The sequence below is a fragment of the Protopterus annectens genome, chromosome 8.part0 (assembly GCF_019279795.1).
Source record: "Protopterus annectens isolate FY-2018-M chromosome 8.part0, PAN1.0, whole genome shotgun sequence".
NCBI classification, from domain to species: Eukaryota; Metazoa; Chordata; order Ceratodontiformes; family Protopteridae; genus Protopterus; species Protopterus annectens.
Genome location: NC_056741.1, coordinates 1754478265 through 1754495597, shown reverse-complemented (window position 1 = coordinate 1754495597; position 17333 = coordinate 1754478265). Strand labels below are relative to the sequence as shown.

At 42.3% G+C, this 17333-nt stretch overlaps 1 protein-coding gene across 1 annotated transcript in view; it reads left to right on the top strand.

Moving 5' to 3' along the window:
- Positions 1-798: 798 nt before the first annotated feature.
- LOC122809619 (cytochrome P450 2J6-like) overlaps positions 799-17333 on the top strand; it is a 691727-nt gene continuing 675192 nt past the window's right edge. The window contains exon 1 of the mRNA XM_044081252.1: positions 799-1134. Coding sequence (XP_043937187.1) covers positions 976-1134 — 159 coding nt within the window. The 5' untranslated portion in view covers positions 799-975. The remainder of the gene's footprint in view (positions 1135-17333) is intronic.

Here is a 17333-nt window from a genome sequence, read left to right as displayed (position 1 = left end):
CCTGTGATTTGGGGGGAATCTACTTAAAGGGGCAAACTTTCACTCTACCACCAGTACTGCAAGATATGGCTGAGCTTCTCAATAGTTTCCTTGTATGTTAGCTTACTGAGAACCTACAAGCCTATTTGGTTTGGGTGAACAAACTCCACCCTAAGTGGTATCAGTTATCAGATTAAATAAATAAATAAATACATACATACATACATACATACATACATACATACATACATACATATGGGTCTATATCACTTCATCAAACTGTCACTTCAACGAACGGCATTTCATTGTAACTGCTGTTTATTGGAGTCCATCATGTGGGGGGCCGTGTCCTCCACACCCCCTGCTAATTATATATACCAACTCCGAGATTACACTACAGTAAGGAAAGGGCAAATTTCCTGATCCTCACTGTACTGCGATCTCAGTATGAACAGTTTGATGAACAGCATGTTCGATTTAATTCCACTGAAAATGCCATTTGATGAACTGACTTTCTCTTGTGGTGATATAGACTCACATGCATACTCATATACATGCATACATATGAACATAAATTATTTGATCTATGTATTATTTGGTTACCTGAATGTACCTGAAATGCATCAGCAAAGGAGAAAACGTATTCGTCTTAACTAAAATATAAAAAAAAAATTTCAAAATAATGCATAGTGTCTGAAAAAAAGTGCAGTGCAGGTCACAGCTATGTTATTTATTAGCAAAGCAAATATCTCCCTGGAGCCATAGCTGTACAAAGGGGACTGTATGTTTACTTTTCCTTTCACTACTGTTTATGGAAAATGATAGTCAGGTGTGGTTTTGATTTCAGTCATTATACCCCAGAATAAAAGGGCATATCAGCTTTACAAATCACTTTTAAACAGCACAGTACTGCTTACTGTATGCTAACTTAGGTTTACTGGTAAGTCTTAGCAGCAGAGCCTTTATTCTGCTTCTGATCTAACCCTTTTCGTAAAGATGATCCACTTCTGGCTTAGTCTTGCTATGGTCATGGGTGCATTTCTTTTCTGGAAATGGAGGCGACCTGCAAACTTTCCACCTGGACCCTGGGCTCTGCCTATCATTGGAAACTTCCTGCAACTGAACTACAAAAATCCACTGCCAGACCTTGAAAAGGTAATGTACTGTTTTGACATTTACTTATTTTATTCCTGCATAGGTTCTGCTATACAAGAAATATGCATCTGTTTCACATCTCTGCAACTATGAGTAATTCATTATATATAGCACGTTTTATCCAGCATGAACAAATAAAATACATATATCTATATTAAATTAATCTTTGTGGGGCAAGACAGTCAGACATGAAATCTAAGTAACATAAAAGATCTATGCTTATGGCCTTATAGTTGGGCCACATAGGATGGATTGTTAATTTCATTCCTGTACAGGTTTTATCATAGGAGGAAGTCAGAGTTAATAGCTTATCATGCCTGATTGCATACTGAATTAACACTGGAGGAAAATACATGAGAAACAACTTATCTTTCTGATCAAGGACAGATTTGTCTCCTTCACTGAAGTACAATTCTGCTTCATAATACGCAGTTGTCAAAACATGCACATTGCATAGACACAGCAGGGAAAAATCATTTGTCAATTTAGAAATAAGGGTCTGCAGCACTATGATATGATAGGAGTATTGTTTGAGTAATGGATATTACAGGAAACATAGCATACAAGATGGTGGCAGATGATTCATCTGGGTAATTGCTCAGATCAAGTCCTGTATGAATTCATTGATACTTGCCTTTAAGGATACATCTAAATTGATGCTGAAAATATTGTTTTTCACTCCTCTTGTGAGCAACATAGAAGCCTATCTCCTGCTGAAGGAATGTAGGCATTGTTTTTGCATGTTGTATACACTGTTAATTAGAATACATAAATGAAATCAGATGCAGGTCTTGGAATTAGGTTGTAAAATAGGGCAAGATCACATACCTGATAAAGCTTTTTTTACTGAATACAATTTGTATGACATCAGTACATCAAATGGTGTGTGTCATGCTAGAGAACTAAGCATTATAATAAGTGAGTGCCATTGTGCCTTACTTCTGTGGCTATGGAGATTTCAGAGTTAGACTCCTTAAATATGGGGGGGGGGGTTTGTAAAGATTCTTCATTATATTAGATGCCGTTTTATGTATTTCAGTACTGGGTGTTGGATAGTATTATGTTTGTTAAAAATAAGTTATCAGCTGAGTGTGTTTATAGAGTTATGAATGCACAAATAATTATTGTATTAAAAGTAAAATAATCCTTCAGAATCTATAACCTCGTTTTTTTTTATTTGTGTTAATAAAAGTTGATAAATGTATTTAGATTTCTTTCTGAGTTCTTTCACACTCACTTTTTTCTCTCTATTGCCCTTAGCATCTCATTGTATTACCATTCTGCAATATAAATAGTACAAGCTGAAGGAATAAGGGAGCAATAACTGCAAAAAATGGAGGGATTTTAAGCATCCAGTGATATAATCCAAGTCTGTCATGCCATTAATTTAGATCTTCAAAGCAAAACTACATCCAGTCACAATTAATAATAGATATATGCCCAGCCACAATGTCAAATGTAAGTTTTCAAATGTAACATACAGAACAGGAAAAAAATAGACATTTACATTTACATTTCTTTTTTTTTTTTGAATTTAATAACATGCTTCATCACAACAGTTCAGAAAAAAAATTAGCTTCCTCAAGTGTCCTCTGAAAACAGGTCTAGCACCAAAGTTTCCTTTAGTAAATCTAGTAGCACTACTGCACACTGTACACACATCATTCCACTTAAATGTGACTAATTAATCAGCAGCTTAGGTAACTCTTCTTTGACAATCATGTATTTGTGTGATATCCTGGTAAATAAGGGAGACCACACGGTTCTGGAGTTGTAAGGCCTTTCTTTATTAAGAGCCTTCAGGTGCGCACCCATTCTACATGTTCACAACTTCTGCAAGTCATACATACACCGGAAACAACAAGTTACCAGAGAATACAGAACCAACATTACATGTTGCATTCCCCACAGCGCCCCTACAGTACAATAACAACATTACCAGCCCGAATACTACATTCCTCCCCTTTTAAGCTATGACATACGTCATCTTACATACGAAGAACAAAAGGAGCAAGTTCAAAGCAATCCATTTAGTCACTTACTTTCTAAATAACTGGCTAGTTATTAAATGGTTACCATACAATCGAGCTATGTTGTTCGAATAATCTCTACATGCACTTTTTTTTTTTTTTAACACTGATAGTCCTTCAAGTAACTAGGTTTAACCAGCACACGCTTAGAACGGCGCAATGGTACCACCCTAGGTGACTCGGGTGTCACAGTTACCACCTCTGGTACCGGTGTGTCCATCCCTGGAACAATTGGATCCTCGGGAACCTCTCCTTCCGAGTCCCGGCGGTCTCCCTCAGGCCCCACGATTAGCGATCCTCCTGCCCCTGCGAGCCCTTCTCCCGAAATTAACGGTATTTCCGGGGCTTGCACTTCCAGGAATTCCTTCTTCTGGTCGCTCCGCAGAATCTGGTCCACATGTCTCCTCACCAAGAAACCTCCATTCAATCTCACCTGGTACGACAGTGGACCTGTACTCTTGACAATGAACCCTGGAATCCATTTAGGTCCATAACTGAAATTTCGCGTCATCACTGCATCTCCCTTCAGAAAACTTCTTTCTCTCCGTCGTCGATCATGATGTTCTTTTTGCCTCCACTGGGTCCTCTCTACCTTAGCTCGGATGTTTGGATGCACCAGATCCAATGTGGATCTTAATCTCCGTCCTTGCAACATCTCGGCAGGTGACAAGCCCGTGGTAGACTGGGGTGTAATACGGTAGTTGAATAACACCCTTGACACTTTTGCTGCCATACTTCCTTCTCCGGCCTTTTTCATCATTGCTTTAAAGGTCTGGACAGCCCTTTCAGCACAACCATTTGAAGCTGCATGGTATGGTGCTGATGTGACGTGTACGATGCCATTCTTTTCCAGAAAACCCTTGAACTCTTCACTTGTGAAACATGAAGCATTATCTCATACAATAGTCTCTGGTAGTCCTTGGTTACTGAAACTCTTCCTTAGGCATTCAATGGTAGTGGTAGAAGTGGGTGTTTTGACTGGATAGGCATCCATCCATTTAGAATGGGCATCCATGATTATCAAAAACATTGCCCCCATAAAAGGTCCGGCATAATCTATATGAAGTCTCTGCCAAGGTCTACTCGGCCACTCCCATGGGTGTAGGGGTGCCCCCATAGGTAAGTTACGATGTTCTTGACAGGTGTTACACTCTTTCACAGTGACTTCAATGCCGTGGTCCAACTTGGGCCACCAAAAATAACTTCGTGCTAAGGCCTTCATTCGGGTGATGCCCACATGACCTTGATGCAACTGCTGTAAAAGTGCACGTCTTCCTGGGGGCAGAATTATCACTTGTGCCCCCCACAACACGCATCCAGCTTGCACACTCAGCTCTGTTTTTCTCACCTCATAAGGCCGAAAACTCGGATCAGTTTGCTGGATTGGCCAGCCTTGCTGGACCCACTGAAACACTCTAGCTAGCACCGGATCTTTTTGTGTCCAGACACTTAGTTCCTTGGCGGACACCAACGTGATGTCCTCCATCATCAAAACTCGGTCCTCCATTTCCTCTTCCTTGAGATGCCCTGGTAGCGGCAGACGGCTCAGCGCGTCCGCATTGCTATGGTGTGTCCCGGGCTTATAAACAATCTCATATTCATAAGCTCTCAAAGTTACAGCCCATCTCTGAATGCGGGGAGACACCATCTGCGGTACTGCTTTCATCTTGTTGAACAGTGACAACAAAGGCTTATGATCGGTGCAAATAGTAAACTTCCTGCCATAGAGGTATTTGTGGAACCACTTAATTCCAAAAATTACAGCCAAACCCTCTTTGTCTAGCTGGGAATAGTTTGACTCCGCTGGTGTCAAAGTTCGTGACATGAACCCAATGGGTCTTTCTTGTCCATCTGGCATCCGGTGTGCCAACACAGCCCCTAACCCATAAGGTGAGGCATCACATGACAGAATTAAGTCCTTGTGACTATCGTAATGCACCAAAACCTCTGAGGACTGCATTAGTTCCTTTGACTGCTCAAACGCTCTGGCCTGTTCCTCTTGCCACGACCACCAGGTCTCCTTCCTTAATAATTTATGTAAAGGAGCTAACAGCATTGACAGATTTGGCAGGAACCTGTTATAATAGTTGAGTAAGCCTAAGTAGGCCTTCAGCTCTGTAACATTTGTGGGTGCCGGTGCCTCTTGGATAGCTTTTACCTTGTTTGGCAGGGGGTGTAGGCCCGATGCATCCACCTTGTAACCCAGGAACTCTGCTTCCTTTTCCATGAAAGCACATTTACTCCACTTCACCCTCAGACCTGCCTCTCGCAGTCATCTCAGCACCTCGTTCAGCGTCTCTAGATGCTCTCGATTGTTCCTACCCGTCAACAGGATGTCATCTAAATACACAGCCACCTTCGGAATTCCTGCCACCAGTCCCTCCATTATTCTCTGGAAAATAGCTGGACTTGAGGAAACCCCAAAAGGTAAACGATTGACTTGGAACAAACCTTTGTGGGTGTTAAGGGTAACATATGACTTTGACCCTTCTTCCAGAATCACTTGTTGATATGCCTGACTGAGGTCCAGCTTACTAAACTTTTCACCTCCCGTCAGCTTTTCAAATACATCCTCCACCTTTGGTAATGGATACTGCTCCAGCTTCGAAACTTGGTTCACTGTTAACTTGTAGTCACCACATATACGTACAGTACCATCCGGCTTTAATACTGGAACAATGGGTGCCGCCCATTCCGAAAACTTTACTGGTTCAATTATACCTTGCTTAGTGAGTCGCTCCAACTCAATCTCAACTTTCTTCTTCATTGCATATGGTACGGGTCGGGGTTTGTAAAATCTTGGTGTTGCGTTTTCTTTAACATGTATCTTTGCTGGTGGGCCCCCCCAGGTACCCAGTTCCTCTTTGAACACTTCTTCGTTGTTCTCCAGCACATCTTGCAAGGTCAGCCCATGCTGTTCTACTTTATGGAGCTGCAGACAGCCCATGTCCAGCTCCTTTAGCCACGCCCGGCCTAACAGGTTTGGTCCGTTACCTGCTACCACCATGACTGGCAACTGTTTGACTTTGTCTTTATGTTTGACAGTTACTTTTGCCATCCCTAGTGTGGGAACTGCTTCACCTGTATATGTTTTCAAAGTCACTGAACAGTCCTGCAGCTTCTGAGCTTTTCTTGGCCATAACTTCCCATACTCAGCCTTTGACAAAACTGTCACACTACACCCCGTATCCACTTCAAACTGCACCATTTTACCATTTAAGTCCAACTGGGTTATAATGGGATCAACTCTTTCCCACCTTGCCTCTTTCATGTTCAACATGGTAAACACTTCCTCTGTTTCCCTGGTTTGTTGATCTGTACCTTCACGCATGTGGTGTGCATACTGCCGTTTTATTTTTCAGTTTCCCTTCCTGTCCATTATGCTGCTCTTGTCCTCCCCCTTTCTCGGCTGGTCCCTCGAGGGTATGGACCGGCACATTTTCTTCACATGGCCCTTTTTTCCGCAAGCATGACATTTTTCGTTTACAAAACGACAGTTCCGTGACAGATGTTCACCGCCACACCTGTAACAAGCATACTGACCAGACTTCCCTTGTGATTTATGCTCCATGGCCACTTTATGCACTGGCAGTGGGTTAGCACTCCTGCTCCCCACCCCTTCCATGCTTCTTGGTTATAAATCACGAATGTCTATTCGCTGTCTCAATGGCTTGTGCCAACTTCAAGGCCTTTGTAAACGACAACTCAGGCTCCGCTAACAATCTGCGTTGAATGCGGTCATCTGCAATGCCACATACGAGCCTATCTCGTAGCATTTCTGTCAGTCTGTCCCCATAATCACAGTGTTGCGCCAGTTCCCTCAGCACTGCAACATACTCCGTTACCGTTTCATTGGCCATTCTAGTCCTTGAATTTAACTTGAACCTCTGGACTATTGCACTCGGCTTCGGGTTATAATGGGACTGAAGTAAGCTCGTCAACTCCGTGAACGACTTATCCCCCGGTTTATCAGGACTCAATAAGTTCCTCATTAGACTGTATGTTTTGCTGCCCACCGAGCTCAGCAGTATGGCTCGCTTCCGGCCCGCATCCATTATCTGGTTTGCTTCAAAAAAATGTTCCAACACTTCACAATACTCCTCCCAGGTATGTGTCTGACAGTCGTATGCCACCAGTGACCCCAACATGGAACCAGACATAACTCCGGCAGGCCCAGTCTCTTCGTCGTCCGACATTAACTGCACCCCACCGTTTTCACTCGCAGCGGACTCGGAGGCATCCCATCCTCGTCGCCAATATGTGATATCCTGGTAAATAAGGGAGACCACACGGTTCTGGAGTTGTAAGGCCTTTTTTTATTAAGAGCCTTCAGGTGCGCACCCATTCTACATGTTCACAACTTCTGCAAGTCATACATACACCGGAAACAACAAGTTACCAGAGAATACAGAACCAACATTACATGTTGCATTCCCCACAGCGCCCCTACAGTACAATAACAACATTACCAGCCCGAATACTACAATTTGTTAAGGTAAGAAAAATCCTTACACCTTGTGCAGTTTATCATTTCTGGTATTTTTTCAATGTCTAAAAAAGTTATAGTCCCACTTTATTCTCCAACCCTTGTAAGGTCTGTCATTGAATATAATGAGCCCTTCTATGTGTACCTCACTACACACCTAAACCAGCTTCATAGTTCCCAGTGTTGCCTCATGAAGAAAGATCTCAGGTCTCGGTACCCTTAGGTACTCTGATAGATTAAATGCCCTGTCCCTCTACTTCATGTCATATAGATTCCTGAGGGATGAACTCTGCTTAACCTTCTATGCTATGAGCCACCGAGAACTCTTTGACCTCCTTCACCTAAATACAACAGGTGGTAAGGCAAGCACCTGTTCTAGACACCTAAACCTATACTTATCACCATATAAACAATACCAGATGGTGTGGCAGGTAACTTAGCTGAAATATCCCCTGCTTCTGGAATATATTGCCCTAAGTATCAAACAGAGTACTTCCCTTGCAAACGTTAAAACTAGTCTGGATGACTAGATGAGTGATCACAAATTTTCACAAGGGAAATTTACAGAAATTCAACTTAATTGGGAGGAGGAGGGGTTAATCATTGTTAATCTACTGATTTACTTGCATTATAAACTTTCAAGAATCTTTCAATTAAGTCTAGTATATTACTCATATCTACCGAATGCCAATAACACACGCGCACACACACACACACACACACACACACACACACACACACACACACACACACACACACACACACACACACACACATTTATATTGTCTATGAACACTGTTATTTATGTTTGAACTCTGTTTACACCAGATAACTGTATTTAGTTATTTGCATGATAAATATAAAATTAGTGGTTTAATATTTATATTGTATAACTAAGAAGATAAAAGGCAGCCTTGCTTACTATTACAGTTTATATGAATTCATTTTAAATTAGTCATACTAATAAATTACACTCCTGAGAGGTCTGCATGTAGGCAGGAGTTAATAAAGCCTGCATGATAATTTTGACTGTGTGCCCGTTGCAAAGTGTTTTAGATTCAGTAAACTCTGCAGAGTGGCTTGCACTCACGCTCAAACATGGAAATTTTCATGGCATGTAAATTACAGCATAAGTAGCTGAATTTTATACTAATGAAGGAAATGAACATGGTGGAGTGACTCAACAAGCTGTAAAGTAACTGTGTAGACCATGTGTTCATGTTGGCCATGTATGGAAATGTTTACTGAATACAGGAAGCTACATGGAAACTAAAGCAAGTAATTTTCCATGCATTTGTACAGAACAGACCATAACATGCACCCTCATGCTATGATCCCTTGTATGCACCTTTTGTCAGTGTCTGTGTGCTCTGTGGTGCATGCACCAAAGGGCAGTAACAGAGTTCATATATTCCGTGAAGTACAACATTTGCAGACATGTTGGATGCTAGAAAATTATGTTGAAATTAGCAACAAGTCTTTATTGAGTGCTGTGACATAAATGCTGCTTTGCACCCACACCCCCAAGTGAACAATGTGATAGTAACTAATGTAGACAGCTAAAAGTGTAAACCCCATGAAATATGGAATCCCAGACCTGAATTACTGTGTGCACATATATACACCCGAGTAATACCCTCCCATGACTGTACAACATTGGGCTCCCCCTCAGTTCCCCAGCCTACATGGTTTCCAACCGTATTGATTCAGGGCTGTCAACATGCTGAAGATGCAAATTATGTCAAACCTCATTAGAATTGCTGAATTCCAAAAACTTGTAGCCATGTAGCGATGTTCACTTTGTGTAGTCATTAACACGGATTCATGTTGAATGCATGGCAACAGTGAATGAAGACATCGGGGGTGCCAGGTTATACTTGCAGAGGTGTACAGGTATGTCTGTGAAATGTAAACATGCATGCAAGCAGTGCACAATTCCCAAGTTCTGTGCCATCCTCTTTATTGTTTGTTAAAGTATATCTTATTTATCCACATTACATTAAAATTTATTTTTTTAATTTTCACCCTTGTTTGTGTGATGTGACACTTAGTGCAACCATGGGAAATAGAGGAATGAGTGGCACATTTCTCGATGAATGTTGTATAACTATTCCCATAGCAGCATGTATATGTTTAGGGCTAGAGTATAGAAGGTCCTGGATTCTACTATAAGGTCTGCAATCATCTCTCTACTTTCTGAACTGCATATCTGCACAATATAACATGCGCAGAGAAAACTAAGAAGTTCCCTTGTATGCACCTAATGTCAGCGTCTGTGTGCACTGTGGTGCATACATGTGCATCGTGCACCAAAGGGCAGTAACACAGTTCATATGTTCAGTAAAGTAGCATATGTTTTTCATAGCTGCTAATCACAACATAAGCAGGTTACGTTAGTATGGTGGACCTACTCAACAAGCTGTAAAGCATCCATAGGTTCATAGGTTCATAGGTTCATACTAGGCTATCTGCCCAAGGGCATTTATAAGCCTAGCCCATAGTTATTTGGCTTTCGCCACCCCTTTAGTTTGAATAAAACTATGCCTTTTATTTTGCTGTGCCTCTGTCAAGCAGTGACACTGAAGTAATCCCTGGGGTATATCTGCGATCCCCCATCCATTGGTCAAGATTCCTCTTGAACAAGGCCAGCGAGGTACTCTGCCTCACATGTACCGGGATTTTGTTCCACAGCATAGGGAGTCGCTGGGTGATGAATCTGTCCCTCCAGCATGTTCTATTAATAACCGTGTCAAGGTTTAAGTCTCCCGCCCTTATGGTTCTGAGGGATCTAGATTTTTTGAGGTGAAGCATATTCATCAAATCAGGGTTTGACATGGCCTTATATGTCAGGCACAGGTCACCTCTGAGCAAGCGGTATGAGACTGAATAGAGCTGGAGTTCTTTCAGTCGGGCAGCATAAGACATATTTTTGAGACCCTTTATCCTTTTGGTGAGGAACTTTTGGGGCCTTTCCAGCTGCTGCAGGTGTCTGGTCAGATACATTCCGAATGGGGCATTGTACTCAATCATAGGTCTAATGAGTGATGAGTACAGGGCGATGACCTCCCTTGATCTAGATGTGAATCCCTTCATGATCAGGTGGGCAATGTAGAAGGTTTTCCTAACTACTTTAGCAACATGAGTGTCAAACGAAGGCTACTGTCAACCTGGGTCCCCAGATCCCTGATGACTTCTTCTGTGCTCAGTGGATTGCCACCTATATGGTAGCTAGGGGTAACCTTGTTTTTCCCGAAGGGTATGACTATGCATTTCTTGGCATTTAACTTTAGGCCATGGCTCTGGCACCAGTTATCTGTTTCTGTGAGGCCCTTCTGAAGGATATCTGTGTCAGATGTGTTTTCGACTATGGCGCCCAGTTTGCAGTCATCTGCAAACTTTGTCAGCCATAACCCTCCTGTGTTTGCTTGTACTTCAGAAAAGTAGATGCCAAACAAGAGTGGACCCAGGACTGAGCCCTGTGGGACACCACTTGTGACAGGCTTTGAGTCTGACATGGCTCCAGCAACTCTGACCCTGTGGGTTCTGTCACTTAGCCAGTTTGCAACCCATCTTGTGATGTATGGGTTTACATTCAAGCTGATGAGTTTTTTGATGATACCCGAGTGGGGTATTGTGTCAAAGGCCTTTGCCAGGTCAAGGTAGGCTGTATGGACTGCCTTTCCCTCATCAATGGCCTTGGTGACTGTCTCAAAAAAGTCAACCAAGTTTAAAAGGCATGATCTGCCTTTGACAAAGCCAAACTGGGTTGGATCCAAAGTCTGCAAGTTCCCTATGTCTTTATTTATGAGTTCCATTATGATCCTCTCCATGGCTTTGCAGATAAGGCTTGTCAAGCTAATGGGACGGTAATTTCCAGGGTCGGTGGTGGCACCGCCCTTGTGAAGTGGGACCACAGTCGCCGTGCGCCACTCCTTGGAGTGCGTATCCTGAGGTGAGGCTAAGATTAAACAGCTGTCCTAACTGTGGTTTAATTCCTCATTGAGTTCATGGAGCACACAGCCGGGGACACCATCCGGTCCCATGGATGCTGTGATTTATGCTTTGGAGAGAGCAGTTCTCACCTGGGCGTTGGAGATGTTTGGGGGACTACAATCCTCTGGTATAGATATCTCTCCTTTTGGGGAGGAGGGGGGGGAGAAGTTTGCACTGAACCTGTCAGCCAGTATGTTGGCAATGTGTGTAGGTTCAGTAATCTTCACATCATTTTGAACTAATTCTGAGCATATGGGAGTTTCCTCCTAGGTTTCTAACATAGCTAAAGAAGGCCTTATGATTTTCTTTTGAATCCTTGGCAATTTTTCTCTCAAAATTTGCCTTGGATGATTTTATGAGAGCTCTTAGTTTTTTACTTATAATGATCAAAGGTGTCTTACCTTTCAAGGATTTTGCTCTATCTTGTAGTAGCTTCCTCCTTTTGTTGTAGAGCTTGTTTATGGCTGGGGTCCACCAGACTGGACGCTTGCCTTTGGTACAAAGAGTCTTAGTTTTGTTTGGGATTGCCTGATCCATGCAGTCCTGTAGGTGCTGGTAGAAGGCATTTGTAAGTGATTCAGCGGTTTGAGTAATGTTTACCACTGGCTCAGGGGCCTTAAAGGAGACCACACTAGTTTTTAGAAGTGTGAAGTCAGCTTTTGAGAAGTTTTTCACTGTGGTCTTTTTTATTTCAGGTGGGGGCGGGATGAGGACCTCCAGCGAGATTAGTTCATGATCTGATCTCACCAGTGAGGGGTATACTTCCAGTGTTGAACATTGTGATCCCATGTTCATGATGATAAAATCAAGTATGTTATCTCCTCTTGTGGGGATGGTGACTAGTTGTTCCATGGCATTTGAGTTTATGAACTCCAGGAACCTTTGGGCTAGAGTGTTTGGGCTTGAGTAGTGTTCCCAGTCTATATTAGTGTAGTTGAAGTCACCTAGTATGATGGTGTTTGGAGATACATTTATCCCCTCCATTGTTTTCAGGAAGGCCATGTGAGGTTCCTGAGTTTGAGAGGGTGGCCTGTAACATGCTACAAATTGCAGAGCAGTCTTGCCTATAGTTAATTGCACCTGGATGGTCTCCGATGCATCGTGCATTGCCACCAACCTTGAGGTGTGGGTGTCCTTTATGAATATGGACACCCCCCCTCCTTTCTTGGTGTTGTCTGGATTTTGGGGCGGAACGCATGATATGAGGTGAAACCTGCTAGTGCTGGGGTGCTCTCAGGAGCCTTGAACCAGGTTTCTGTCACAGCACAGACATCGATGTTCTCCATACTGAGAAGGGCCTCGAGTGCGTTCATCTTGAGATTGAGACTTCTGGCATTGAGCAGCATTACCCTTAGTTTTTACTTTTTGTGTTCTAGGGTGGTAGGTTTAGAATTTGAGCCTTGCCTAAAAAGGCACTATGGGGTGGCAAGAGCCTTTGCCAATATCCGAAGCCTAGGGTGACAGGTGCAAGCCATCCCTTAAGCAGCGTGGCTTGTCCAGCATGTCATCCCAGGCAGACAGACATTGGATCCCCTTTGAATGACACCAGAATTTAAGCCAATTATTAAAGCTGATCATCTTATCACTGTATTGTGGCATCATTCTAGGTGAAGGTAGGATACTGCTCAAGGTCAGGGTCATACCTGCCTGGGCTACATAATCAGAGAGCTCCTCAATGTCTCTTTTCATGTAGTCCAAGGAGGTACGTCTCAGGTCGTTGACACCAGCGTGGACAATGACTGAGTCGCTACTGTTAAAGCCAAAGCAGAATGTTAAAGCAGCAGCAGGTTAATTTTAATAAAAACGTTTTCGCTACTTTCAAACAGTAGCTTCCTCAGACAGTAAGATAAAAAACACCAATGCACTTTATAACAAGTTTGAAAATACAAGGTAACATCATATCCGGTGCAGGTGAATCCAGTATACTCCTTAATTAATGCTAGGTACATTGAATTTGTCTTTTTCCTAGTAATTGTTTAATTAAGGAGTATACTGGATTCACCTGCACCGGATATGATGTTACCTTGTATTTTCAAACTTATTATAAAGTGCATTGGTGTTTTTTATCTTACTGTCTGAGGAAGCTACTGTTTGACAGTAGCGAAAACGTTTTTATTAAAATACGTTAACCTGCTGTTGGTGTGCCTGCTGCTTACATTCTGCTTTTGGCTTTTATTTGTTGGAATATTCTCTTTTGTGTACCTGCTGTTGAGAGACCTGAGTGCTTGTGTTATGTGGCGGATTCTAGCGCCCGACAGGCAGCTTACTGTGATCTTCTCCTTACTCAGTCTGGTGAGCGGGACGTCAGTGTGTCTGACTATGGAGTCACCTATGACAAGTATGTTTGGTGTTGTATTTGGCCTTAAGGGCAGTGACTGCTTTGCACACTGATTTTGTTGTTTATGTGTTGTTTGTGTGGTGTATTGAGTTTGCAGTTGCTTGGGTGTCTGCTTTGGAGGCCTCTGCTGTTTAGGTAAATTTTTACTCAGAGCCTCCGAGTATGTCTTAGTGTGTTTATGTGTTTGATTCAGTGGTGTGGTTGAGTTATGTGAGACTGGTATTGTGGTGTGTGTAGTTGCCTTCTCCTCCTGCCTGGTCTTGCCAGTCCTGAGTTGAGAGAGCTCAGCCTCCAGTCTGGCTAAATAGCTGCATCTCTCACAAGTGTTAGTGTTACATGGGAGGAGGAGATGGTTGTCCGTGTACATGAGGCAATTGTAACATTGTCTCAGAATTCCCAGATTCACCAAATGGGCAGGAGAGGACGCCAGCATCTGACCCTTCGACATGCTAGAAAGAATTATGAGTTGGTATGAGACAGAAAAGTAGTGGGCTTAGCAGGGAAGTGGGCACTCCTAGGGGGTTTTGCTAGTGAGAGATTTGTATAATATAGGAGTGCTTGACCTGCAAAGAGAATGCTTATAAGACAAGGGATATGCTTATAAGACAAGTGCTGAGCGTTTTGAGAAGAAAAAGCTATTTGGAACAAGTGCTGCACTTTTTAGTGTAGGTGTAAACTGTTTAGGTTCCTAACAGAGAAGTTCTAAGGGAAAAATTGAAGAACAGACTTTCTGGAGCCAGAAAGAGTTTAACCTTGTTTAACCGGCGCTGCCCGATGCTGCTCTAGTGGCAACTCCGCGCTAAATCGCGCTAAAGCATGTTAAAGCGTGCTTGATAGCAGGGGCTGGAAAGAAGCAGGAATAGACCCAAAAGGGAAAATAAAACTACAGTTTCAAGTCAGTAACCACCTCTACGGGGGGCAGGGAAGCTGCTCAATGTTAGTCACTGCCACTGATCAACACAGAGACCCTCCTTCAGCCCAAGCAAAAATGGCCTGACAGAAACTTTCAAACAGTTCAGGAACAGCAGCATCTAGCCTACATTCTGTTTTTTCCTGCATACTTTCATCCCATGGGAGTAGACACAAGGAAAGTCTAGGCCTGAAATGAAATTGTCTCAACTGCTGCATTTGCAAGGTAAGTCTTGGACCTAGAAAGCATTCTGTAATAATATAATGGCATAACTTGGTGCAGTAATGAAGTAAATAGTGGAGGATTTGTCCAGAAAGTACCTTAACATGTGAAACCAGACACTTATTTTACTCATATGTGTCCATTACTAAGGTTTTCTTTCTTATTCCTCTCCTTTTTTCATTGCCCTTTCTGCATGATGTGCAGTATAGCGCAAATAGAGTAAGCGGGTAATGGCTGTGTTTATCATGTTTGCACAAAGTGTGGTGGACTACCTATGAAGCAGATGACCAAAAATAGTAACTGGATGCATTCAATTAATGCCCTTGGACATCATGAAAACCCAGCCTGGAGTACAGATGGCACTGGGTTCTAGTACAGAGTGTGCAACCTTTGTTTTACTACTGTGACATTGCAGTTTACAGCAATGAAGTGCAATATAGACAACTGTTTCCACAACATTCTTGTGGCAACAGGTGTAAGTATAGGATTGGCATACACATGGTCCTGGGTTCAAATACACTATATACCATACAGTATTATTTTTACTGACATTAGCAGTGCACTCGTGTTTGCACACTGCTTACCAATTTGTAAACAGGACAAGCATAACTCACATGTGTGTACCCTTTGTTAACCATCGTGCAAATCCACTACTCATTGCACTATGGAACTGTACATATGATGCAGTCTTATTTTGATGGTGTTTATTGTCCATTTCCTTTGCATGACATAAAATTACATGTAGAAACATTACAAATTCAGGGCACATTCTAAGTATACATCATATATTCACAATACATTTGTGTGTTGCCCCCCAACAACCAGTAAAACCCTGGGGGCTCAATATTTTATACACATATCAACCACACTACAAAGTGTAATATATAATGTTGTGTGCTCCCTCATGGACAGGGTCAGTCAGTGTTGCTGACAACCTTGGTCTTCTAAACTCCAACATACAACTATGCTCAAAAAAGGGTACTTGGGTATTTACATAGCTAGGCTTCTACACACCTAGGACACTCTATACAGTTATGCTACTGGCCTAATATGAACCTATGACTCTATGTGCCTATTATGCAGGCCTCAGTACCTGTTGTCCCCTCATGGCCTGCTGATGTCATCTACCATTAGTTAATCTGCAGCCATATAAAGGTCAGACTTGTGCCATGGTGCTTAAGTAAAGTACTGTGTTATGTAGTCTTTATACCTAGATAGTTAGTAGTTCTGTTCTCACTAGAGTCAACTGTGTACATATGAGCAAGTGTGTATCCTGCAGCTACTTGCCTAATCCCATAAATTTACAGTATTTTGATACTTGCACCTGCCTACACAACCAGTTCAGGCAGGCCTCACACATTCTTCTCTAAATGTACTGCTGATATCATCCACTATAAGTTGACCTGCAGCCATATAAAAGTCAGACTTGCACCATATTTTGATACTTGCACCTGCCTACACAACTAGTTCAGGCAGGCCTCATACTTTCTTTAAATGTACTGCTGATGGCATCCACTATAAGTTGACCTACAGCCATATACAAATCAGACTGGTACCATGACATTTGCTTAGACTACTGTGTTCTCTAGTCTGTGTACTTAGGTAGGGATTCTATTCTCACTGCAGTCAGCTGGGTGTGTTTGTGTGTCTATACTCAGCAGAGTAGACATGCTATCCTCCAATTAATTCTCCAATGGCATGGTTTGCTAGTCTTTTGATACTTGCACAAACCTACACATAGATTTGATGTAGCCCTTCCAAACTCTTGTCTCTCACATGGCCTGCTGATGTCATCCACTGGGTCTACTTCACATGACTGAAAACACAAAATACTGAATTTCATTTGACTGAGACCACAAACCTAATTTTCAAAATACTGAAAACTCATTTGACTGAGTCTCATTATACTGAAAGCTTACAATGCTGAATTTCAAAATATTGAATTTTAAGGCATAGACATGATGTGTGCTTCCCTTCACCTGTGACTTGCTTATGATAAAAAATTACTTTAACTTAAACTGCTATCAGAATACCGACAGTAGTGCAGAAAGTAGTATTGCAGTGTTTCTAAATGTGGGTATGTCAATTTACATTTTTATGGAAATTAATATGACGGACATTTTGTATGTTCCAAGCAGTAGTGGCAGTGTATAGAGTACTGTAAGGAAAGTAAAAGGTATATGCCCTTTTCCCCACTGTAGTGCAATCCTGGAGTTAGTA